The 27,166-nt window shown below is 38.3% G+C and overlaps 1 protein-coding gene across 1 annotated transcript in view; it reads left to right on the top strand.

Moving 5' to 3' along the window:
- Positions 1-26,733, top strand: part of SPRED1 (sprouty related EVH1 domain containing 1) — a 125,217-nt gene extending 98,484 nt beyond the window's left edge. The window contains exons 5-7 of the mRNA XM_054716371.1: positions 3,074-3,229; positions 20,304-20,405; positions 22,887-26,733. Of these exons, the coding sequence (XP_054572346.1) occupies positions 3,074-3,229; positions 20,304-20,405; positions 22,887-23,525 (897 nt within the window). The 3' untranslated portion in view covers positions 23,526-26,733. The remainder of the gene's footprint in view (positions 1-3,073; positions 3,230-20,303; positions 20,406-22,886) is intronic.
- The last annotated feature ends 433 nt before the right edge of the window (positions 26,734-27,166 follow it).

The following is a 27,166-nucleotide window of genomic DNA, read 5'->3' as shown; positions in this document are numbered from 1 at the left end:
TATTTAGGTTGCTTAAACAATATACTATATATGCTGTTAATGTTTTCAGACAAAGCTCATAGACAAATGCAAAATTTAAAACTCAAGTGTTTACTCTTATCTTAAACTAATCAAATGTAAACTAAGAAATCTAATGAATGAATAGGAGACAATTATGGTCAAGTCTGAAATGAATTTCTACTGGATGCTACTCCAAATTTTAATAGTGGTTTTGTTAAGTTCATGGATTATTAATCAATTTTTTCTGTTTTCTGTGCCAAGTTTGCATAATTTGAGTATATAATTTTAAATCCAAAAATAACTTTGATAGCATTTTCAGTATATGCAGTACTAAAATATAAAATTTCGTTATCGAAGAACATTTAAAATTTTTTGATCATTCTAAAGTAAACTAATAGTATAATCATTAAAAACATCTATTGTTGGATATGGCTCAGCCACACCTTTTGAAACCTGTGATTTGTGATATATAAAAAGGAAGTTTTTGAGCAATAAATAGACTGTGATATTTACTTTCTCATACTTAATTGGTTATTTATTGAGAAACATACCTTCAAAAAGGCTTGCAGAGCAACACCTAAGTTTTCTCTGCTTCAGGATTACTACAGGAAGAAGAGCAAAGGTGGAGAGAACCAAATTTTGTTTTTATTTTCTTCACAGCTGTCATCTAGCATTGTGATCTAGTAGAGAGCTACAGCCAAATTGTTTTTTCGTTTTACCTGGCATCCTTTTGCCTCTACACACAAAATTGCTGTAGTAGTCTTGGAAAAAGAAAAAGCTGAACAATCTCTTAGCAACCATAGGAGAATAATTATTATACCAGCCTCTGAAATTGAAAACATTAAAGTTGGCATGGGTTACTCTATAGATAATACAGATGAGTCCATGCCAGCACAATACTAAAAACATTGAATGTGGATATAGATATATATACACACACACACACACACACACACACACACACACACACACACATATATATATATATGTATGTATATATATATATGTATATATATACACATCTTCTCTATATCATTTTTAAATGCTGAAGATCATGCAACTGTATGTACAGTCCCTGTGCATATCATGTATTACATTTTCTAGTCTTGTGGAAGATTTTTTGCATTTCCCAATACCTAACTTTAGATTATGTCCATGTTCCCGTAGTAGTTTTTTTAAGGGATTATAATCCAGTAAAAACAAACATTCAAACTTGACTAAACCTGAACACTTTTTACTCATTTGTATACAAATTAAGAAAGTGTTTTGGTTATTACTAATTTTACTTATGAAAATGGTACAGATAATCTTTTTGGAAAATAACACTAAAAATGTTTTTCTTAATTGGTTGGAAAAGATTGGTAAATGATAATGCTCAGTGTAAGCAGAGATGAGGAAATGGTTCTTCTTTCATATACTACTGATCAATTCTCTTTGTAATATAATTGGAATATATGCATATCCTTTAGTTGATAATCTTATTTATAGGAATTAATCCTAAAGAAATAATACTACCAGTCCACGAAGATGTATTTATAAGGGGGTGTGCATTGCTATGTATGTACAAAATATTGGAAGCAATCCAATGCCCATATGTCGAGTATTGCCTATGGAATATCCTATATAATAAAAGAGAAACATGTAAATTGACCGTACCTCTGCTACGCTCACCAGCCAATCAAGAGTGAGTATGCAAATTAACCCAACAAAGATGGAGGGTTAATTTGCATACACAGGCGCCAGGCGGAGAGCTGGCAGAGAGCAGAGCGGCTTGGGGAACTTAGCTCCCCAAGCTGCCAGATGGAGAGCAGAGAGGGAGAGCTGGCAGCTTGGAGGACTTGTCAGAGCGGGAGGCCTTGGGACAGAGACAGAGCAAGAAGGGAAAATCCAGAGTGTGGGGAGCACCAGGAATGCTGGGAATCGTGGTTCTGGTAGCAAACGGATCTCCTAGACCAGTGGTCAGCAAACTCATTAGTCAACAGAGCCAAATATCAACAGTACAACGATTGAAATTTCTTTTGAGAGCCAAATTTTTTAAACTTAAACTTATTCTAACGCCACTTCTTCAAAATAGACTCGCCCAGGCCGTGGTATTTTGTGGAAGAGCCACACTCAAGGGGCCAAAGAGCTGCATGTGGCTCACAAGCCGCAGTTTGCCGACCACGGTCCTAGACACTAGAGCAAAGTGAGCCTGGAGCAAGTTACTGTTGCAGTGGGGGATGGAGGGAAAGCAAAGGTGAGAGACATAAGTAAAATCAGAGGGTCTAGGAAAAATTAAAGGGAAGATATCCTAAAACTTCCAGGAAATCTCCACCAATGAAGCAAAGCAAAAAAAAAAGCCTCTATTATTCTGTGAGCAACAAACCAAACTGGGTTGGGGTCTCAGACAATTCCTCATATGATAGCAAAGACAGACAGAAACTCCCGGATTGGAGAGGGCTCCCCTGAGAGCTCCCAGATTGGAGAGGGTGCAGGTCGGGCTGAGGGATCCCCCCGCCCCCCACGCCAAGCTCCTATTATAATATATAAAATACTGAACTTCTTTGTAACCATTTCAAAGCACTTGTACATATTTATATATTGATATGGGAAGAGATTTATGATAAATTATGAAGTAAAAAAGGTACTATGTAGACTCTGATATATAAATGGAATCAATTTATGCATAGGGATTAAACATACTTGTATTAAGAATTCTAGAAAGATGTAATAATAGCTGTACAGCACAATTCTTGGTACATACCTTTCTTTTTATATTGCAAAAGAGCACTTTAGTTATAATTAAAAGCTCATTATAATTAAATGTCTCTCTCACATGGAATGGTTAACCTTCTAATTCTTCCTAAGTTATGTTCCATAAGTTTGTTCATAAAGTTGATTTTTTAAATTATTATTTTGACATGACTTCCTAATCATGTACATTTGAGTTTTGGGAATTGCTATTCTGAGTGTTGGTAGTGGTACATTCTTACTGATTTGCTAAATATTTGTACTTGTTAGAGTGAAAGTATCTAAGTTTTTATTGTTGTTTTTATATTCTGGCAACTAATGAGTTGGGGATTGTTCCCATTAGGCAACTGCTGAAGAGAATACTCCCACTTCTCGAGTGAAAGATCATCTTTTCCAGCAAGAGACCGTTGTTACCAGTGAGCCTTATAGAAGCTCAAGACCATCTCCCTTTGAAGATCTGAATGCCAGAAGAGTCTACTTGCAAAGCCAAGCCAGTCAGGTGAGAAGATAAATGTTTTCCAGTATGTTATTCATATGTATAGAAATTGGGTGTGTTAGACAAGGGTCAAGGCCATCTGCTCTTCACCAAGCAAAATAAACAGCAACAATAGAAACCTAGGAGAATGTGATTTATAATGAATCAAATCCAGAATTAGATAATAAATACATAGGCAAAAAGTCATCTACAGACTTAATAATTGAGCCATAAGTTTGACTTTAAACTTGTTCCTGGCTTCTCCAGATTTATTTCCTATCAATCTTTCTCACTCACAGTCTCCTAAATACTGTGATATTCTATGTTTTATGTATTTTACTAGTAAGATTATTTATGCCTCGGGCTTTGCATTTTCTCTTCCCTATATTTGAAACACTCTCCCTCCACATCTGCACAGAGCTACCTTCTGACTTCAGGTCCCCTCTTTTGTGACCCTTCCCTGAGCACTCTAAATAGCAGCCCCTCCAGAGCTATAGTCTTACTCTGCTTTATTTTTCTTCCTAACACTTTTCATGTCCTGAATTATATATGTCTCATATTTGTGTTTTTTTCTTTGTTCACTGATGTTCAGAAACCTAGAAGTTTCTGAAATAGAGTAAGCATCCAGGCAACATTTGTTGAAAGAATAAATGCTAACAGCTTCACCTTGGAAACAAATGATGTTTAACTCAGCTTATTCCTAGGCTTATCATTCATTATTGGGAACTAGATTAATTTAGGATCATTTGGTTGCAGGTGACAGATGCATTCAAACTAGATTAAGAAAAGGAGACTTTATATTAATGACACAGAATGGCATTTCTCAGAATTTGTTTTTAAGAGTAAATACAGGTAGGTTTTTTGAGATCTGAAAGGTATTAGGTAGCTTCTTTCTTTTCCTACTCCCTCTCTTCTCTCTACTTTACCTACAAATACCCCACATGATCATTTATCTCTGATTCTCATTACACATCTGTTTCATTCTTTTGATCTATAGGCTGGGTTCTTTTTGCCTCATCAGTTTGTAATCAATCATGACTATCAAAATACCAGGGTTATTAATCTATATTTTAGCCTCGTGTTACAGAACACTAGCAGAGACAAACACTGAACACCAGGAATTGCAGTGGCTATTATGAATGGTGCCACCCAGGAGAACAAGAAGCTATTGCTCAAAAGCCTGAACTCCCCAGTCCAGGGTTTGGAGCAGGATTTTATGGGCATAGGGGGAACAGGTATGTGAATGTGCTGGCGAGTTATAATTGGAGGACCTTGGAGCTTGGCTATTTATGGTAAGGGACGTCAACACAGGATCTTCCTAGACAGTGGACCCTCTGCTTCTGAAAGGGTTCCAGTGTTCAAGTTACTACTATGTCCTGGTCCTTTGGTTGGGGGAGGGGTGCGAGATTTGGCTCTGGGTGCAGCTGGAGGTCGCAGTTCTCTCCTCTGCACAGGCTTTGGCTGAAGACTCGTGGTTTTGGTCTGCTGTCTCTGAAAAGCAACTCACTATTTCATTAAACAGGATAGAACCATTTTGAGCTGGTTCTGAAGTTATATTATATCCCTGTAGTCAGTGCCATATTCTTACAAGAAGAAAGCTGATTGACTCGGCTTAGGGTAGGATATTATAGCATATACAGCTGTCCATTCCAGGGTTACAGGGTGGACAGATTAGGCAGAGAGGAGATAGTGATGTGCACTTGATCCAACATTGCCACTTTTAGACAGAGCGCTGTTCCAGTCGATCTTATAAGCTTGTGGCTTGCCTTTGTGTCCAAGGCCAGATCCTGGTTTAGTCATAGTTGTGGCTGTTTGGGAGGAGAGTGACTTGGCTAATCTTTACACCCTTTGAGTAAGAAGATGCGTCTTGCTGCTTTGTGTAAATTGGAGTTGTGAATTTTACATTTCCTGCATAGACTTGTTATTCTGCCATTTTTCTTTAAACTCTTTTTAGACTCAAAGTAGGCATTAGGGAAAAGTTATTCCCTGGATGGAAATTTCTGAGTAAGACCTTGGGCTTTAGTCAGAGGCAGATCTAACTTTAATTCCTGGCTTTTTAACTTACTTAGAATTGCAAAGCTACTAATGCTCTATGTCTTCCTGTTTCCTCATATGTAAATAGCAATAATAATAAAACTTATTCCCACAGCATTATTTTAGGGGCTTTAAAAGGACATTCATATTCACGCATACATTGATATGTATGTGATATGTGTGCATGTGATAAATATTACAACACCTGTGTACCAGGCATCTGGTCTAAGCCCTAGGAATAGCTGTAAACAAGATAGATGTGAGCCCTAGCCTCACAAAGGATATAAATGCTAGTGAGAGAGATGGACAGTAAAAAATTTTAATAACCAATAATATATCCCAGTAATTGTAAAGAAAATAGTAGTAGGACTGAAAGGCCTATTAGCTATAGTTTAGTGAATTAAGGTGGAAGTAATACATACAAATTACAGTTAGAGAACCTGATAGTGTTTAGATAGTGTATATAGGCTATTGTGAGGACTTGGAATGTTATTCTGGTTTTAATGGGAAACTGTTGGAAGGTTGTTAATCTCCAATAAAGGTCTCATTTGCATTTTTAAAGCACAGCTCCTGTGTGGAGAATGGACAGCTAGGGGGTATGGTCACAAGTAGAATTAAGACCAATTTGAAGGCTATTGTTTTTGTCCAGGTAAATAATTTTGGTGATTTGGATTATGTAGAGAGGATGAGAACTGGTTGGATTTGGGATAATTCTGGTGGAAGAACCAAAAAACACACACTTGATAATAGATTAGATGGGAATATGAGGGAAAGAGAGTCAAGGATGACTTCTGAGTTTGAGTCCAAGCAGTTGAGTAGGCAATAATTCTGTTTATTATCTGAGATGAAGAAGATTGGGGAAGGTTACCTCTATCACCACCAATACAACACTGCTACCACATCCCGCTCTTGTCAGAGTATAGAGTAAGTGATTTGCCTAATACCCAAGGGTTGTGTGTTATAGACCACAGACATTTTATTTTATTTGTGTGTGTGTGTTTGTATGTGTGTGTTAATCTTCACCTGAAGATATTTTTCCATTGATTTTTAGAGAGAGTGGAAGAGAGAGGGAAAGACAGAGAAGCATTGATGTGAGAGAAACACATTGATTGGTTGCCTCCTACACAAGCCCTGACTAGGGCCTGGGCTGGGGAGGAGCCTGCAACCAAGGTACATGCCCTTGACGAATCGAACCCAGGACCCTTTGGTCTGCAGGCCGACACTCTATCTACTGAGCCAAACTGGCTAGGGCAACTACATACATTTTAGAACATGTAGCCACTTATATTCTGAATAATGTATGTCATGATTAAACTATAATGATTATTTAGTGGCTATAACACACATGATTTGTTCTGACAGCCAGCATAAATGAGATATAAAATTTTAAAAATCAAGAAAAAGAAAATAAAAGCAGATCTTTTTAAAAGTAGTTAAAAATAAATAAGTAAATGAAAATAAAAAGTAGTTAAATTTTAAAACTAAATTTGGAACAAACTGAGAAATTGAGGATAAAAGTATGATAAATATTTCTTAATGATGGAGATGAAGTATAAAGACAAAATTCCAAAATTTATGTGGATTAGGAAATTAAAAGTATCCTATATAATAAAAGCCTAGTATGCAAATTGTCCCCTTGGGCGGTCTTTCGACCACTCGTTATGACATGCGCTGACCACCAGGGGACGGCACGGACCATGGCAGACATCGGCAATGTGGCACTGGCAGCAGGCAGCAGTGGAGGCGCTGTTGGCCCCGATGTGCTTGTCGGGACCACAGTGAGATGGTGGAGTAGGTGAGTGGGCGGCACCAGGCCAAGGTGGGTGCGAGCAGGGTCCTGATCGCCCCACAGACAGTGACCAGCGGGGGGGGGGGGGGGGGGGCAGGGCTTCCGCCCAGCTCCCAGGCACTGAGGGAGCTGGGCAGGGGGGCCCAGCCCCAATCGATCACCCCACAGGTGGGATAGTGGAGCAGGTGAGGGGGCGGCGCCAGGCCAAGGTGGGGTGCCAGGTGGGGCTGCGAGGCTGAGGTTACGAGCTGGGGCCCGATCCCTGCAGGCCACTCTGAGGGACCCCTTCCATGCACAAATTAGTGCACCAGGCCTCTAGTAAAAATATAAAGAAAAGCATCATAAAAGGGAAAACAATTCTTTAAAAAATAAAAGTTTTAAAAAATAGAGCCGTAAGAGGGATAAATGATAAATTTAAATGAAGAACAATGAAAAAAAGTTTTCTAAACATGGTGATTTGAAATAGTATGAAAATATAAGATGAAGAAATATGTATATTTTAAGAAACGATGTCTAATTTTGTTGTTACTGCTGCTGCTTGTTTTTACTGTAAAATAGGTAGGACAGAGTGAATAGTTAATGCGTTCTGTTGTTGTTGCCATTTATTTATTCACAACAAGCCATAAATTGGTGTGGAATTTGCCTTCAGTCATAATTTAGTGTTCCTTGAAAAGGACTGACATATCGTGAGCTTTCCTCAAGTAGAGAGAGGAACCCAGCAGATCAGATCCAAAGGTTTGATATTTCAGCCTTTGCCTCAGGTTAGGACCAGTAGTTGGTTAACTCTCAGTGTGTGTGTGTGTGTGTGTGTGTGTGTGTGTGTGTGTGTGTGTGTTTGTGAGGATACAGATATGCTTGTGAACGTGTGTTGTTTTTCAGTGGAAGAGGCACGGTAATTGATCTGACTGGTAGCTGTGTTGATCTGGTTCCAGAGATAGCAATTTCTAATTCCAGAAGATAATTTTCTTCTGAAACATTTACTTTATTTATGATCTTACTGGATTAAAGACTCAGTAAGACATCGATTAAATACTAGGAGACTTCAGTGCTGTTTAGGGTCCCAGTGGGAAAGAAAGGGAGGGCCCTCATAGTTAATGTGGCTATGGGATACCCCACCCCCTTCTTTCTAAGTAAGTATTTTAACCCTCTAGGAACTTGGTCACTCAGGAGAATTGGTTTCAGCAGGAGTAACAGTATGGATCCTGTTATCTAAATTTTTGTGATGATTATCCTAAATATTTCTTGTGATCAGATAGTTTTAAATTAACTTAAGTTTTACTTTTCCCATATCAGGGATTTTGTAGCCCCTTTAACTTTAGTGTTGGCCATTTTTGAAACAGTTTTGTCATCCATCCTTAGGGGGATTTTTTTCTTCTCAAAAGACAGGAGAAGACTCTTGTTTCTTTGGTAGTGTTTGATTGTCTTATTTGTTGTTCTGTCAAACACAGTGTTTCTGTTTTCCTAGTACAGTGGAACTGTAATTTATACTGATATTCCTGACATTTTCCCCTCTGATATGTTATAGAAGAAATGGTATGTAAAGTGGCATAATGAAACCTGTTTGTATTCCTGCCTGGTGTTTTTCATTAATTTCTACAGAAAATAAAAATATTAGTGAAAGCAACACTCAAATTTCTGAGAATCATTCACTTTGGGGAGGGTGACTCTCGTGTTCAGAATAGCTGTTGAATAGAAAAATTCATGGAACACTTAATTTATTCTACCTCTATAATTGTCTTAGGAAATTGAGAAGATTGTTAAAAATAAGAATGAAATTTTATAGTCCTTCGGTGCTTCACTAAGTGCTTTTGAGTCCAATATTTTATTTGAACAGAGCCAATATCTTTAGTTTTTATCAATGAAGAAATTCATGCATAGAATCATTAAGTACCTGAACAAAGTCACTAGGTTAGCAATTACTGAATTGTTGGATAAGTTTTCTTCTCTTCCTCTTCTTCTCCTCCTCCTCCTTTTTCTTCTAGCTCAGATTAAAATGTTTCCCTATGGTAAATAGGCACTTTTATATTTCATTAAATCTAATAATTATAGTTATTTAATCTTTATTATAGCTGGTACTTGCTATGTGCTGGATACTTTTTTTAATTAAGCCTTTATTGTTTAGATTATTACAGTTCCCCTTTTTTCCCCCCATAGCTCCCCTCCACCCGGTTCCCACCCCACCCCCTACTTTTACGCCCCCCCCCCATCACTGTCCTCATCCATAGGTGTATGATTTTTGTCTAGTCTCTTCCCGCACCCCCGACAACCCTTTCCCCCCCCAAGGATTGTCAGTCCACTCCCTTTCTATGCCCCTGATTCTATTATATTCACCAGTTAATTCTGTTCATCAGATTTTTTTATTCACTTGATTTTTAGATTCACTTGTTGATAGATATGTATTTGTTGTTCATAATTTTTATCTTTACCTTTTTCTTCTCCCTCTTCTTAAAGAATACCTTTCAGCAGCTGCTCAGGTGGATGTGGCGCGCACGCACACACATACACACACACACACACACACACACACACACACACACACACTCTGTCTCACACACACTCACACACACACTCCTTGTTTAGGGAACCCAGGTGTTTTCTACTGGGCAATAAGTCTGCCTGACTTTTTCCATGGAAGAAGACTGTTTTTGTTATACTGGATACTACTAGTAAAGAATCTTAACTTCTAAGGGGAGACACCATATATTCCACTAAACACACATCTTTGAGAAAAAGTCTGAAACAAAGCAGACAGTGCCTCTGCTCCTAGGTCTGCAGAAGTGAGACCAAGCCATGGAGAATTGTCACTTAAGGTTAGCATAGGTTTTTTCCCTGTAGTGTTTGTTTTTGACTCACATACTACGTTTTCATGGGCTATTTAAATCCCTTTGATGGATAGGTACAATCTTTCAAAATGCTAATGCTCTCATTCAGGTTTTAGTTAAGTCTAATAGCCCTAGAATCCATTATGGCTCTTTTTTCAGTTTTCCTTTCAAGTTTCTGGAGCTTATTTAACTATAGAGAAGTAAGACCTCATGCACCAATGAGTTTATGATCAAGGATTTGTGACATTTAATACAAATACAAAGAAAACAATATATGTAATGAACACCTGAGAAACCACCAAACAACTTACAGAAAGGAACCCCCATTTCTATCCACGTATCTTCATCCTAGAGGTTATCAGTGCCTTGGATTTTGGTTGCTTAGACTTCCTATGCTTTTTTTATAGTTCTACTACTTATTTTTTTTCTGCCAGTGGATATTTCAGATGTTTCCATAATTGTGTTGTTATTAGGCATACTGCTAGTACAAATTTTCTTGTCCCCAGCTATTCATGCACAAGAGGTTTTTCTTAGGGTATATAGGAATGGGCTTTTGAGGTTGATGTGCTACAAAAGATTCTGGGATAAATAAGTCTCTAGGATTCATGTGTTATATGAGTACAAGCCATATATATTGAGCATTTGAAAGATTATGGAAATAGCCATGGTTGTTCCTTTACAAACTAATTTTAGCTACATGTTCTTATATAATAACCTTGTTACAGAGTAATAAAATGTTCTGTGTCACTTCTCCTTTTTCAGTTTTATTTGTGGCCAGTATCTCCTAGTTTGTAGTTGTTTTTCATTTTCTATATGGGTTTGGTGAACAGATATTCTAAATTTTAATGCAATTTATTCTTTTCCTGGTGGTGTTTACATAAATGCCTCCCTATCCTTGTTTTAAAGATTTTCTCCCTATTTTGTACTAAAAATTTTAGTTTTGTCTATAGCCCAGCTTAAACTGATTTCTGTGATAGGAATCCAATTTTATTTTTACCATGTGTATAATTAATTGCTTCAGCACTGTTTATTGGAGTCAGGGAGTGCTGTATCTGTCATATGTCAAATTTTCCATATTTGTTTCTTGGATTCTCTAACCTGATCTGTTGGTCTGTTTTTCCTGATATCAGTGCAATATTGTCTTCTTTACTATACAATTACTTTAGCTCTGTGAGAAGTCTTAATATCTGTATAATTAAAGTACCCCTACCTATATTCTTGTTCCTCTTAAATTAAAAAAAAAAAGTTTTGGTTGTTTACTCTTGCAAAACTTTTAGTCAGCTTATCAAATTTGATGAAAAACCCATTTATAGTTTCTATTTTAATTGCACTGAATCTGTTTTAGGGAAAATTTAACCTTCATATTTATAAGTATGATATATACCTTTGTTTAACTATTCAGTATCTCTCATTAAAGCTTTGAATTTTCTTCATGAAAAGATATATTTTTTTTATAAGATTCTTTGCACTATTTTGTGCCGTTGCCGTTGTAAATGTAATCCTTTTAAAATTTCATTTGTGACCAACTTTGAAGAAGCATCTCCCATGGCTTTTTCAGCTAAGAAATTCTTCTGAAAGCCTGTAGCAGTAGCATCACATTAAAAAACAGGGGTGAGTTGGGGTGTATCTTACAGCATCTGTGCTTAATAGTGGTAAAAAGTCAGCATTGTCCCTTTTTGTTTTCATGTAAAGATTTTGTGAGAGGATTAACTACTCTGTTAACTCGGGTAGTTTCAAAGTGCATGTGTTTTGGTGCTGTTTGTGACTTTTTTCTGCAAGTGAAATTGGAGTAATAGGTCAAAAAGTGGACATTTTTACTATAAAAATAAACCTCAAGAATATATATTTAATATTATAAGAAATACATCTATCATGGGGGAAATAATGTTTCTCTCTACTTCCTTTTCTGTAATGCTCTTCCATCTTTTAAAAAATTGAACAAATGCTTACTTTATTTGTTGTTTACTTTCAGTTTCTTTTTCTTCGTGAATCTTTTTCAGACCATTTAATCATAGTGATTCCTTCCTCCATTAATTACTGAATCCTTACATATTTCACCATGAGTTGTGTTTATATGCTTTGTCATCCCACCCAGGAGGGTAAGAGCCGTGTTTCTACTTCATTGTGCCTCCCATAGAGATGAGTACTATGTGTTTATTAGGAAATCAAACGTATGGGTATACACACACTTTGAATAATTATAAAGGCAGTGTTTATTAAAATACATTTCATTTTCAAAATTGAGCTGTCAGCTGATAAAGTGTGTATGCATTTTTGGGGAACATCCAGTATACCTGAATATTGAAACTAAAAGGTAAATGGAGTGGGAAGTGTGAGCTCATAATTTTTCATCCTGGGTAGAGGTAACTGGGCATGGGAGAATGGATAATAAAGACAGGTTCGAAAACATAAACTCCAGAATCCACTTCATCCCACATCAATTCTTTAGTTCTATAGAACAATTAAAATGGAAATGCTTTTTTTTTCTCTTTATGTTCTATGTGATTAAAGTGCTAATGAAAGTAAAATTTTAAAGCTATAGGAAACAAGGTTGGGAATGAGGTAACCTCTTCAGTCTTTAATTTTATTAAACTTCTCTGTTTAAGACACTACAAAGTAGGTGGTTCGAGATGGATATATCCATTTAAATTCCTTTTTTAATTGAAGTATACAAACTTTTAAATTTAGCAATTCTACTTTAGGAATTTGTGATACATATGTACTTGGACATGTGTATTAAAAGTAAATGTGCAAGAACATTTGTTGCAATGCTGTTTATAACATCCGAAGACTGGAGAAAACCTATGTGTATATTAATTAGACTAGTTAAATAAATTAAAAGTTATTCATTCAATGAAACACTAAAAGAATAAGGTTAGAAAAAAGACAAAACAAAAAATAAAAAATAAATTTTAAAAAGAGCAGGATTATATATATATAAAAATAGAGAAAAGTTGACCTGGCTGCTGCTGTGGCTCAATTGGTTGAGTGTCTTCCCATGCACCAAAAGGTTGCAGGTTTGATTCCCCAGTAGGAGGCATGCAGGAGGTAGCAGATTGATGTTTTGCTTTCACATCAATGTCTCTCTCCTTTTCTCCCTCCCTCTCCCTCTCTCTCTAAAATTCAATAAAAATATTTTTTAGAAAACATAGAAAAGTGTCCATGGTGTATCATTAAGTATAGAAAAGCAGGGCACAGTGCAAAAGGTCCTGTTAAAAAATTTAAAGATCCACATATATGCATGCATGCATTTCTGTGTGTAAATAAATACATAGCCCCCCCCCAAAAAAAAGTGGAAGTTACCATCAGTACATGAACATGGGAATACCTCACATCTACTTTTTTAAGTTTGTTCATCAGAATTTTGTGGCTTTTCTCATATAGATCTTGTACATATTTTTTTAAATATCAAATTCTTCTTGTTCATTGGTGGTATATAAGAAAGTGGTTGGCTGTTGTGTATTAACCTTGTATCCTGCAGCTTTGCTATATATAGTTCACTTACTGGCTGCAGGAGTTATTTTTTTTTTTTCTTATAATGTTTTTGTCTGGTTTTAGTATTATGGTAATGTTGACCTTATAGAATGAGGTAGGGAGTATTTCTTGTTTGGATCTTCTGTAGAAGATATTAGAAATTTGGTATAACTTATTCCTTAAATGTTTGGTAGATCTCTACAGTATATTCTTCTGGAGCTGATGCTTTTTTTTTCTTTCGTTAAGTTCATTGGGGTGACATTGTTCAACATGAACATGTAGATTTCAGGTGTGGGTTTCTGTGTTACAATATATTGTACTGTGTGCTCACCACCCATAGTCTAATCTTCTCCTGTCACCTTATATTAGGACCTGCTTTTCCTCTTACCCCCCTTACCTCTGGCAACTACCACACTGCTGTTTGTGTTCATGAGTTTCAGTTTTATATCCCACATGAGTGAAATCAATTTTATCTTTTTCTGAGTGACTTATTTCAGTTAGTATAAGGTCCATCCATGTTGTTGCAAATGGCCCTATTTCATCCTTTCTTATGGCTGAGGAATATTCCATTGTGTATGTACCACATCTTCTTTATCCAGTCCTCTATTGCAGGACACTGGTTGTTTCCATGTCTTGGCCACCGTGAATAATGCTGCAGTGAACATAGGGGTGCATATATCTGTGAATACATGATTTCGAGTATTTCGGGTATATACCCAGGAGTGGGATTGCTGGGTCATATGGTAGTTCTATTAATATTTTGAGGAATCGCCAGACTGCTTTCCATAGTGGTTGTACCAGTTTACATTCCACCATCAATGAATGAGGGTTACTTTTTTCCACAACCTCTCCAACACTTATGGCTTATCTTATGGATAATGGCCACTCTAACAAGTATAAGGTGGTAGGTATCTCATTGTAGTTTTCATTTGCATTTCCCTAATTGCCAGTGAGGTTAAACATCTTTTCATATATCTATTGGCTCTTCGTATGTCTTGGGAGAGGTGTATTTTCATTGGTGCTTTTTATTTTGAAAAGTTACTGATTCAGCTTCTTAACACGTTAAGCGCCCAGTCAGTCACTGGTGACTGACACTATACTTTCCATCCAGAAGACAAAACAGGATGGGCGCTTAACGGGTTAAATAGATCTAGTCCTATTCAGATTGTCTATTGAGTTTTGGCAGATAGTGCCTTTCAAGGAATCCATCCATTTCACCTTGGCTAGCAAGTTTGTGGGCATAGAGTTGTTCATAATGTTCTTTTATTAACCTTGTAATTTCCATGGGATCTGTAGTGATGTTCCCTCTTTTATTGCCGATATTAGTAATTTGTCCTCTCTTTCTTACCTAGCCTGACTAGAGGTTTGTCAATTTTGTTCATCATTTCAAAGAATTAGTTTTTTATTTCATTAATACTCTGTATTGATTTCTATTCTAATTATTTTCTTGTTTTAGACTTAGTTTTTTTCTGCTTTGCTAAGGTGAGAACTTACATTATTGATTTTAGATGTTTCTTTTTTTCTAATTACATGCATTCAATGGTATCAGTTCCTCTCTAAGCACATGTTTTACTGCATTCCATAAAGTTTGATAATTTGTTTTTATTTCCATTTAGTTCAAAATACCTTTTAAGTTTCCTCAGATTTCTTTTTAAGCCATGATGTGTTACTTTGAAGTATTTTATTTAAGCTACATGTATATTGGGATTTTTAAATTACCTTTCTCTTATTCATTTCTAGTTTAATTCCTTTGTGGTCTGAGATCAGACATTGTATAAATTCTTTTTTTTTTTTTTTTTTTTTTTTTTTTTTGCTAAGATCTGTTTTTTTTACTTAGAATGTGGTCTGTCTGGGTTAATGCTCCATGAGAGATTGAGAAGAATGGGTATACTGCTGCTGGATGAGTAGTCTGCAGATGTCAATTATATCTACTTGATTGACTGAGTTAATGTGTTCAATTTGTCCTTAGTGATTTTCTGCCTGTTGGATCTGTCCATGTGTCTTCAGCTACAACAATGGGTACATCTATTTCTCCTTGCAGTTCCAATAGTTTTTGCCTCATGTAATTTGACACACTTTTGTTAAATACATACTTGCTAAGGATTGTTGTGTTCTTGGAGAATTGACCCTTTTATCATTATATCCTTGCTCATATGTTGTTCTTATAGACAACATATAGTCGGGTCTTATTTTTTTTTACTAGAGGCCCGGTGCACGAAATTTGTGCAGGGGTGGGGGGTGTCCCTCAGCCCAGCCTGCACCCTTTCCAATCTGGGACCCCTCAAGGGATGTCCGGGATTGAGCCTAAAGGGGCAGTCGGACATCCCTCTCACAATCCAGGACTGCTGGCTCCCAACTGCTCACCTGTCTGCCTTCCTGATTGCCTCTAACCGCTTCTCCCTGCCAGCCTGATCACCACCTAACCACTCCTCTGCCAGCCTGATTGCCCCTAACTGCCCTCCCCTGCAGGCCTGATCGCCCCTAACTTCCCTCCCCTGCAGGCCTGGTCACCCCTAACTGCCCTCCCCTGCAGGCCTGGTCACCCCTAATTGCCCTTCCCTGCAGGCTTGGTCCCCCACAACTGCTCTCCCCTGCTGGCCTGGTCCCTCCCAACTACCCTCCCCTGCTGACCATTTTGTGGTGGCCATCTTGTGTCCATATGGGAGCAGCCATCTTTGACCACATGGGGGCAGCCATCTTGTGTGTTGGAGTGATGGTTAATTTGCATATTACTCTTTTATTAGATAGGATAGAGGCCTGCTGCACGGGTAGGGGCCAGCTGGTTTGCCCTGAAGGGTGTCCTGGATCAGGGTAGGGGTTCCCTTGGGGCATGGGGCAGCCTGGGCGAGGGACCTGTGGTGGTTTGCAGGCTGGCCACGCCCTTCGGTGACCCAAGCAGAGGCCCTGGTATCTGGGATTTATTTATCTTCTATAATTGAAACTTTGTAGCCTTGAGCGGAGTCCAGGGCCGGCCAGGGTGTGTGGGAAGCTTGGCTTCCTCTATTGCCGGGGAAACCCAAGCCTCCTGCTCGCTCCATGGCCACAGCCATCTTGGTTGGGTTAATTTACATACTCGCTCCTGATTGGCTGGTGTGCATGGCTTGTGGGTAGGGTGGAGGTATGGTCAATTTGCATATTACTCTTTTATTAGCTAGTATTCACTCTGCAATCTCTGTCTTTTAATTAGAATATTTAGGTCATTAATGTTCAAAGTGATTACTGATACAGTCGCATTAACCCTTTGCACTTGCTTGGTTTTTTCTCGATTCCTTTATTCTACTCGGGATTTAATTCTAACCGTGTCGAGTCACACTCGACATCCGAGTGCAAAAGGTTAATTTCTATCATATGTCTTAACAGTTTTCTGTTTGTTACCCTTGTTCTTCATTTCTGTTGTTGTATTTCAATTTTCCCAAAGTCTTTCGTGGATTTATTGAACACTAGAGGTCCGGTGCATGAAATTTGTGCACGGGGTCTGGTCCCTAGGCCTGGCCAGCTATTGAAGCTCGAGCATCTGGTGTGGAAGGGCAGGTCCCAGCTGACCTCTGGGCCCTGGGCAGCACCTGGGCCCCCAGACCCCCACGCACCCCCCTCTGCCTGAGTCACGGCACCCGAGTCCCCACACGCTGATGTGGTGAGTGTGGCCGGATGCCAAGGGCTGGGGTGCAGCGTGGGCCCCTGGGCCACCCAGCGGTGCCACACACAAGTTGGGCGGACAGCGCGCTCTCTCCCAGCCGGCCTCGCAGACCAGCTCCTGCACAAACCCACAGGGAGGCTGACCAGCCCCTGCGGTCCCGGCTCACCCTGAAGAAGCCGTGCAGGTGCGGGGCGGGCTCCTCGCAGGCACTGGGCACCTGAGCATGGGGCTTCCCTGGCACGCGAGCCCTGGCTTCCCCGGGGAGGGTAGCAGGGGGAGTGAGAGCGAGCTCGGCAGACACCCTGCATTCTCACCGCACCTCTGTCCCTGTCACCCCTGCCCCCAGGTAGCCAGCGAGAGGTCACAGTGTGTCGCAGATGCCCGCCATGTTCCTCACTGTCCCCTGGTGGTCAGCACACATCATAGTGATCGGTCGAACTCCTGGTCTCTCGGTCGAACTACCACCCAAGGGGCAATTTGCATATTAGGCTTTTATTATATAGGATTTTATATCATTTCATTCTCCTTTTTTGCATATCAGTTCATCTTTTTTAAAAAACTTTTTTTAGTGGTTGCTTGACATTTTACAATATACATTTACAATTAATTCTTGTCTGTTTTCAATAATACTAAACCATTTTATAGGTAGTGCAAGTATCTTATGTAGTAAAATAATCCCAATTCCTCCCTGCCATCCCTTGTATCATTGCTGTCATTCATTTTAATATATATAAGCATACAAATGTATTCATACTAGAGGCCTGGTGCATGAAATTTGTACACAGGTGGGGTCCCTAGGCCTGCCAGGCGTTCAGGGTCAATCAGGTTCCCTGCCTCCTTCCCTCACCGCCCCCACGCGGTTCCTCACTGCCCGCGCGCCGCCACCACGTGGTTCCCCACCTCCCCGCCTGCCTCCTCCTCCTTCCCTCGCCGACCATGCGCCTCCACTGCTCAGTTCCCTGCCTCCCCCGCTAGCCGCCCACATCTGTGGCTACCCACCCCCAGTTCCCCATTCAAGCCTGGGGGCTGGCCCCGATTGGGGCCTGCTGGCCAAGGGAAGGGACGCAGAGAGTGACCCAGGAGGTTGGCCGCTGGCCCTCAGTCCCCCTGGGAAAGGGACTGCATCTGCCGCCACCCACCCCCGGTTCGCCGTCCCAGCCGGGGTGAGGGCCTGTGAGGTTGGCCGGCAGGCCCCATCGGTTATCGGGGCCTGCGGGCTGGGGGTGGCTCCTGCGTTGAGCATCTGCCCCCTGGTGGTCAATGCATGTCATAGTGACTACTCGTTCCATCATAATGGTCTCTTAGTCTTTTATATACCAGTATGTATGTATGTATGTGTGTGTGTGTGTGTGTGTGTGTGTGTGTGTATATATATATATATATATATATATATATATATGTAACTATACATTATCAAGTACGTTGTTGCTGTCTTTTTGAACAAACTTTTGTTAGATCAATTAAAATAAGAAAAATAAAAGGTTTTATTTTATTTTTACTTATTTTTTTTCTTTGATACTCTTTCATTCTTTTGTAGATTCAACTTTCTGATCTATATTATTTTCCTTCTCTTTAAATTTAGAACTTCAGTTAACATTTCTTGTATTGCAGGTCTACTGGCAACAAATTTCCTCAATTTTTGTTTGCCTGGGAAAGTCTTAATATCTATCTATTTTACTTTTGAAAGATAATTTCACAACATACAGAATTGTAGGTTGGTGGGCTTTTTCTCTCAATACTTTATAAATGTTTCACTCCACTCTCTTTGTCCTTGCATGGTTTCTGAGTCAGATGTAATTCTCATCTTTGCTCCTTTATTTTTTAAAAAAAAGTGTTTTTTCCTCTGTGTTTTGTGTGTGTGTGTGTTGTTGTTGTTGTTGTTTTTGTTTTTTTGTATTGTGTTTTCTTTTGTTTCCAGGATTTTCCCTTTATCTTTGATTTTCTTTTTTATTATAGTTTTAAAATATTATGCTTAGGTTTACTTTTTTAGGCATTTATCGTGCTTGGCCTTCTCTGAGCTTCTTAGATCTGTGGTTGACATTAAATTGGGTAAATTCTCAAACATTATTTTAAATATTCCTTCTGTTCCTTTCTTCTCCTGATATTCCTATTTCATGTATGTTATACCTCTTGCAGTTGTCCCACGGTTCTCCAGTATTCTGTTCATTCCTTTCTATCTCAGTTCTCTGCTTTCGTTTTGGAGGTGTGTATTGATATATTCTTAAGCTCAGAGATTTTTTCCTCTCTCCTAAGCTCATCAAAGCCATTCGTCATTTCTCTTAGTGTTTTTTTATCTCTAGCTTTTTGTTGTCCTTTCTTAGGATTTCCATCTCTGCTTTCATTACTCATTTGTTCTTGCATGCTGTTTATGTTATCCATTAGAACCCTTAGCGTATTAATGATAGTTGTTTTAAATTCCTGGTCTGCCATTTCCAACATCCCTGTCATGTCTGGTTCTGATGCCTGTTCTTTCTCTTCAAATTATGGGTTGTTGTTGTTTTGTTTTTGTTGCCTTTTCATATGTTTTGTTGTTTTTGTTTTGGTGGGTTTTTTTTTTTTTTGAGGGGGGGGTGTTATAGCTCCACATAATGTACTGGGTAAAAGGAATGCTAGTAAATAGGCCTTTAGTAATATAGTGGTAAAGTGTGTAGGGAGAGGTAGCATTCTTATAGCCCTATGATTGGTCTGTCTTTTAGTCTGAGCCATGCCTCTGGACTGTGAACTTCACAAGTATTTCTCAGTTTTTTCCTTCTCTGCTTAGAGTGGATGGTGTGGTCAAATAGGTTCTGATGACACCTGGCAGGTCAGGCTCTGGTTAACTAGTTTCTCCTAGGGCAGACTCTGTTAAAAACAGAAAGCGTTTGGGACTTTACTGATATTTACTGTGGGGACCTGGTGGAGCTCCTGCGGTGAATCTCAACATTATCTACAGTGAGCTTCCAGCAGTTCATCAATTGCAGTTCAGCTTTTCCTACCCCAGCACTGGTTTCCATGGCATTGATCACTCATGAGTCTGCTCTGTTGTTATCTGTCTCTCCAGTCTTGGAAGCAGTGGTTTGCCTTGTGTCCTTCTCTGTCTTACACACCCAAGAAGTGTTGATTTTTTTTTTTTTTTTTCTGTTCCGTTTTTCCTTCTTAGGACAGAGTGGCAACTTTAAAGTGCCTACATGGAGAACCAGAAATCAGAATTCTGTATTACTTTTTAATTTAAATTTTAAATGCATAAGGAAAGACCTAATTTTATATAATAAATAGTATGACTCAACATTTTGAAAAGCTTAACTACTAATAAGTTATGAAATTCTGGAATTGTCATTTAAGTAGAAATTGTTTGTATTTTAGATAACGTTCACTCATCCAAGCCTAGACATTCAGGGCAGAAGCATAGAATATGCACAGCGACAAATATCCAAGGAATGTGGAGGCCTAAAGTCCCAAAATAAGGTAAGTTACCTTAGTTTATCTTCTGATATGGACTATAACTAATGAACATATAAGTGAAGTTTTCTAGTCCTTCTAACTCTCTATATAGTTGAATTGTACTAGGAAAAATAATTTAGTGTATAAGTTTGCTACATAAATGCTTGTAAACCCTAATACATAAATTCTATCCAAATTTCTAGTGTGAGTCTAGGGGATATCAACAGTGTATTTATCACCAGATAGAACCAATAAGAATTACACATAGTTAATTTAATGGACTTCACCTTTAGCCCTTACCTGGAATTTTTTTAGTCTCAGTACCAAATATCTGGGGAATAGAAGTTTGCCCCAACCTGGGTCAGATGTTTACTTGTAGACTAGTCGCTGTGTCCAGGGACTGGGGCCAAGAGATACAAATTTGACTTCTAGAAGCCCATCTAAATGGATAAAGGATCGTTTTGATTTAGACCTTGTATGATTTATCTCCAGAAGATTTACTTTGCTCCTTGGCCTCAAGGAGACAGTCTATCCAGAAGGAGGGGTGAAGGAGGTTGTGTGTATATGTATATACATGTATGTGTATGTAGTGTGGTGCATTTTAAGTTATTTTCAGAGACCAACAAACTAGATGGCTGGAACAACAAGAATTTATTTTCTTATAAGTCTGGAAACTGAAGTCCAAGGTCAAAGTGTTAGCAATTTGGTTTCTTCAAGGACCTCTCTCCTTGGCTTGCAAGTGGCCACCTTCTTGGTGTGTCCTCACTGGTCTTTGCTCTTTCATGCATATCCCACTGTCTCTCTCTGTGTCCAGTTTCCTCTTAAAAGTATGCCAGTCAAATTGGATGGATTAAGGTTCACTCTAAGGGCCTTATTTGAACTTAATGACCTCTTTATTTGAACTTAATGACCTCTTTAAAGTCCCTGTGTCTAAATATAGTGACTTTTTGAGATAGTGGAAGTTGGTGCCTCAACTCGTGAATTTGGAGAGGACATGGTTCAGCCCATAACATTCTACCCCTCCAGCATCTGGTCCCCTAAATTCCTGCCTTTCTCACATGCAAAAATTCAGTCCATCACAGCAGCCCCCAAATTTAACCCATTCCAGCATCAACACTCAGTCTCAAGTCTCATCTAAATTTCATCTAAATCAAGAGTGGGCTGAGACAAAATATGATTCATCCTGAGACAAATATCTTTCTATCTGGGGACCTGAGAAGTTACCTGCTTCAAACTATAATGATTGGAAAGGCACAGAACCAATATTTCCATTCCAAAAGGGAGAAACTGAAAAGAAGAAAGGAGTCATGGGTTTCTTAAACAAGTCCAAAACTTAGCAGAGCAAATTTCATTAGATTTTTAAGGCTCAGAAACAATCCTCTTTGGCTTGATTTTTTTTTTTTTCCCTTCAGGGGGGTGGCCCCACAACCTTGACCCTTGGGCTTCCTGGCCCACTGGATCTGAGGAAGTGGCCCCATCCTATTGAACTGAGGAGACAGCCCCAACATTTCCAGTTCTTCCCTTAAAAGATAATGCATGTTCCCAGCCAGATAGCTCTGTTTGCCAGTCCCGTAAATGCTATTACTTTGACAACCTTGATTCATTTCCTCTCAGCTCTGTCCCCTTAGATCCAACCTGGCAGCATTTCAGCTGAGATGGTTGATAGGATCTATGAGTCACACCATAGCCTCTTTATCCTATGATTGTCTAGCCACACCTTTGGTATTTTCTTCTTTTTTTTTATCCACAACCGAGGATAAGTTTATTGATTTTGAAAGAGAGAGAGACAGATCCATTGCGCCCTGATGGGGTCAAACCCACAACCTTTTGGTGTTGGGACAATGCTCCAACCAACCTAGCCAGCCCGGCCAGGGCCACACCTTTGGTGCTTTCTTCAGAGCATGCTTACACTTCTGCCTTCCACAAAACACTGGAATACAATTCTTTCCCATTTTTTCTTTACCACTTCCTTTCACTATCCAGTATTATGTTTAAAGTTCAAGGCTATCTAGGCTTTTTATAACGTGCACCTCAAAACTTTTTGAGCCTCTATTACCCAGTTTCAAAGCCATTGCCACACTTTTAGGTATTTGTTACAGCAACCCACTTCTCAGTACCAATAGATGAGTCAGGATTCTCCAGAGAAACAGAACCAATAAGACATGTATAGAAGTTTCTTTTAAGGAATTGGCACATTCCTTAGTGGAGGTACATCTCCAAAACCTGCAGGGTAAGCTGTCGGGCTTGAGAAGCAGGGGAGAGTTGCAATCAGTCTGTTCCATTAAGGCCTTCAGCTGATTGGATGAGGTTCACCTATATCATGGAGGCTGATCTTCACTGGTCATAGTCCACCGATGTAAATGTGAATCTCACCCAAGAGACATCTATACTTAAACATTCAGAGTAATGTTTGACTAAATATCTGGGCATCATGGCCCAGCAAAGTTGACACATAAAATTCATGTTCACAGTCCTTATTGGAGTTTTTATCTCTTCCTTTTTTAGGTGCCTCGACATGTCAGCTTTCAAGATGAGGATGAGATTGTCAGAATAAATCCTCGAGATATCTTAATCCGTCGCTATGCAGACTACAGGCATCCTGACATGTGGAAAAATGACTTGGAGAGAGATGATGCTGACTCCAATATTCAGTTTTCTAAACCAGACAGTAAAAAATCAGACTATCTGTACTCTTGTGGGGATGAGACTAAGTTAAGTTCATTCAAAGACTCTGTGGTATTTAAGACACAGCCTTCCTCATTAAAATTTAAGAAGTCAAAACGAAGAAAAGAAGATGGTGAGCGTTCTCGCTGCGTATACTGCCAGGAAAGGTTTAATCACGAAGAAAACGGCAGGGGGAAATGTCAGGATGCTCCAGACCCTATTAAAAGATGCATCTATCAAGTTAGTTGCATGCTCTGTGCCGAGAGCATGCTGTATCATTGTATGTCAGACTCCGAGGGAGACTTTTCTGATCCCTGTTCGTGTGACACTAGCGATGACAAGTTCTGCCTGCGATGGTTAGCCCTGGTAGCTCTTTCTTTCATTGTACCATGTATGTGCTGCTACGTCCCTCTGAGAATGTGCCATCGTTGTGGGGAGGCATGTGGGTGTTGTGGTGGGAAACATAAGGCTGCTGGATGAAAGGATCTAGGGCCAAGAGGAGTTTAAAATCTTTGTTTCCAGGCATTAGCTAACTTGGATTTGCGGAAGCTTTCGGCCAGCAATATGAAATCTTGCCTGGTGTCATAGGGGCCACACTTGGAGGAAGCAGCACTCGTCAGTTCTTGGCATTTCACAAATGCCAGCCATGCCTAACGTTTCTCTCGAGCGCATGGCACGTTTTGTTACAGGTTGTAAAGCGTATTTGCGAAAGGAAACCATTTCTGGTTATTGGCTATAAAAAGTGATCATAAAATATGATCCGACTAAAAGGGATTAATTTTTGGCATTTTTGTATATTTATGCATTAGGTGATGGGACTTTTAAAGGTTTGAATTCATTAGGACATGAACTAAAAGTGCACTAGGGAACAGCTGATTTCAATCTAAGAAAAGTTAACACTTGGAAATTATAAGAAGTTAAACAAGTGCACCTAAATCATTTATTGTTTTTTGAAAGCAGTTTTATGTATAAATAACAAATGTTTATATTTAACTAAATATAAGGTACGAATTATGACATTAAACTTTTCTTCCCCTTCCTAGTTCTGAAGTAGATGTACATATATCTACTGTCACATTCCATTATATTTTGCATACTTTACTCATCTAATTAATACAACATTTTTATTCCATGTGAATGATTTGATATTTCCATCTTTGTTTCCCTTTGGCTATGGTTTATATTGAGTTCTATCTGTACATTCTGGTAATCTAAAATTCTTTAAAATATTCTAATAGCCTTGAGTGACCAACTTTTTTTTAAAGCACAGATGTAATCGTCTAATGTTCTGATGGGAACGTAACACTTATTTTTATATAAAAAGAGATTGTGTAAACATAGAAAAAAAAAAGGTTTGGGGGTTGTTGTTTTGTTTTTTGTGGTATTCAACCAGCAAGTTGTTTTCTTTCAGAGTTTCCTCCTTCAAAAAATTATATTGCATTTACAAATATGTTACAAGTCAAAGAAGTGTAACTGGATGGTTAGTGTAAAAGTTTCCTCCTAAGATCTCGTTTATCATTCTGCTAACCCAGAATTTGTTCAGCTGTGTTACTAATTTTTTTAGCTTAATCCTCAGTGCTCATTATTCACATAATACCAGTAGCTTTTTTCAGTTGCATTTTATTTAAACCAGCCAAAAGCAAAATTATTTTATGTTAAAGTATGTGCTAAACTATCCCAGGAAAGTATTTAATCCAACATTGTGAATGAAATACCTTGTACATAAAAATTTATTTCTTTTGCAGAGCATTGTATCACTGGATGTTTTATTTACAAAGTAGTTGGATAAGTGTTCCAACAATTATTTAAAGTACTTTGGGAACAAATTGTCTTTTTTTTTTTTTTTTAACTGTTACATTTAAACTCTAATCAAGTAAGGGTTCTCTAAGAACATTCCCTTAGAGGGATCAAGTTGAGAAGCGTGCCTTTCTTTTTAATGGCTTGAAGTTTCAGAAGTGATAAACATTAAAATCACACTACCATTTGAAGCTCATTTTCTATGCACGTTTCTAAATGTCATTTATGTATCATTCTTTTTACGTTCACACTTAAGCTTCTGTTAGCTGTCTTCTTTTGCCCCAGATCAAACTGAACAATGTATATAACACTATCTGTCTGTAAAATACTTTTTTTAAGAAAGCATTTATATTTATATGACAGCTTGAACTGACAACATTGTGTATATAGATCATCTTGAAGTATTATTTCACATTGAAAAGAAGAAAAATATATTGATAACTATAGATGTTATGAAGAAGAGGTTATTTCTAGTTTTGTACTAAAAATCAATTGGATGAACTAAATCCAAACGTGACACTGTAACAGCAGTTTTAAGTCTTATTTTTACTGTTTATATATTTGGACGCTGCTGCACCAGATGATCTTCATCCCTGAAGTTTTCAGCTAAACTCGGTTACCTAAAATAGACTGTTAACTTTCAAAATTACTTCTTATTGGTGGAATGGAAATATTGATTTTCCTTATGAATAAATTTTCATATTTGTAAGTGTGGAGTTTATAATTCAGGTTTGAGCAAGGTGTGAATAACTGAAGAAAATAACTTGCTGGCTATATAGGAAAATCTGTGGAAATGGACTGTGTATATATTTCTGGGAAGAACAAATATAATCATTTCTTCTGTTAAGCACTAATCAGTATAGTGCAACTCCTGGTTCTGTACTGTATTTTATATGCAACATATATGCTTTAATATTTTAATGTTTGTGCATTAATATTTTCAAAATGTTTTAACCACTTTGCTGCTAAGATTTTGCCGTCCCCCATTTTTTTCCTTTACAATTTTAAACAAGTTTCTTCATTAAAAACGATGGTGATAAAATGGTTTTTATTTCACCTTGGATCTTTATAGTTAACACACCAGTTTCTAAATTGGTCTAGAAAACTAGTAACATGTTATCTGAATCCCTATGTGGAAAGTTTCTCTTGAGTAAATTAGAATTCTTATGTGAAAAATAAAGGGTGGTTTAAATTTCTTACTCTAAAATGTGTATAGGTGTGTTCAGGGACATTTTCTCGTTCTTCATACAGATTTGGCACTGCACTGCCAGCTGGCTTTTCCTCTAAAACCTTTCACTGTTTTTAATCTGGTAGTATAAGCAAACGGCTAAACAAAACTGCTTACATAATAGTAAATATGGAAAATGAAACCATCTAGATGGCATGACGAGAAAGACTTTGGTCAGATGGTGTGTTGTGTTCAGACCTGATAATTCGGAAATGATTTTTCTCCTGCATTGAAGGTGGGGGCTAGTGAGGGAATCTCTTGGTTGCTGAAGAAATATGAGGTGTGGAACTTCAGCACCACCTACTGGATAATTTGTAGGCCAGAACCGTGAGGTAGCAATTGGGGTCTGACAGGGTTCGTCACTGTTACCTGTACAGGGCTATTTAAGTGGTGATCACCGCCAAGCGGAGGAAGCAGGAGTGAGATATATCTCAAACTATAAAAGGAATATTTTACCTAATGTGTCTTGTTGGTTGCTGAAAGATTTTAAGCACTTTTTCCTCATATATCCTGAATTAAAATATTTATTGACATTTGGAACTGGCAATCAACCTTAATTAATGGATGTGCCGAAGCATTTATAGAACCAATTCTTTTAACTTTCTAAAGCCATTACCAAATGGTATTCTTATTTTTCCTCCCATTGCTAGTCAGGGAGAATTTTTTTAAAAAAATAAACATCCCCTAACTACATCAAGACAACTTCAGAGGGAGTGTGTGTTTATGTCTCTGGGATGCTGGGGCAGGGGAAAACTTGAAATTACCTATTTTCATTGGTTATTCAGCAGTGCCTAATATGAACTTTTGAAGTAATACAACCGCACTTTTAATTCTTGTTATAGTGCCATCTGATATCTTAGGTAAGTCTTGCTTTGTCTTTTATTTTTCTTCCCCACCCCCAACTCCAACCCCCATTTAATTGAACACCACAAAGATGTTTCCTAATGTCCATACAAGTCCCCCAAATACAGGAAAGTACTTTCCTCTATATTTAAAGAACCTTAAGGGTGTTTCTTATATTGAAATTTGTTTTCAGTCTTGTGATTACACTTTAGACTATGTATTTAAGAGTGGGTTTTTAATTTTAGCCCAAAGA

This window comes from Eptesicus fuscus, chromosome 5 (assembly GCF_027574615.1).
Source record: "Eptesicus fuscus isolate TK198812 chromosome 5, DD_ASM_mEF_20220401, whole genome shotgun sequence".
Taxonomy (NCBI): domain Eukaryota; kingdom Metazoa; phylum Chordata; class Mammalia; order Chiroptera; family Vespertilionidae; genus Eptesicus; species Eptesicus fuscus.
Note: the sequence above shows the minus strand (reverse complement) of the source record. Positions and strands in the feature narration are given on the sequence as shown.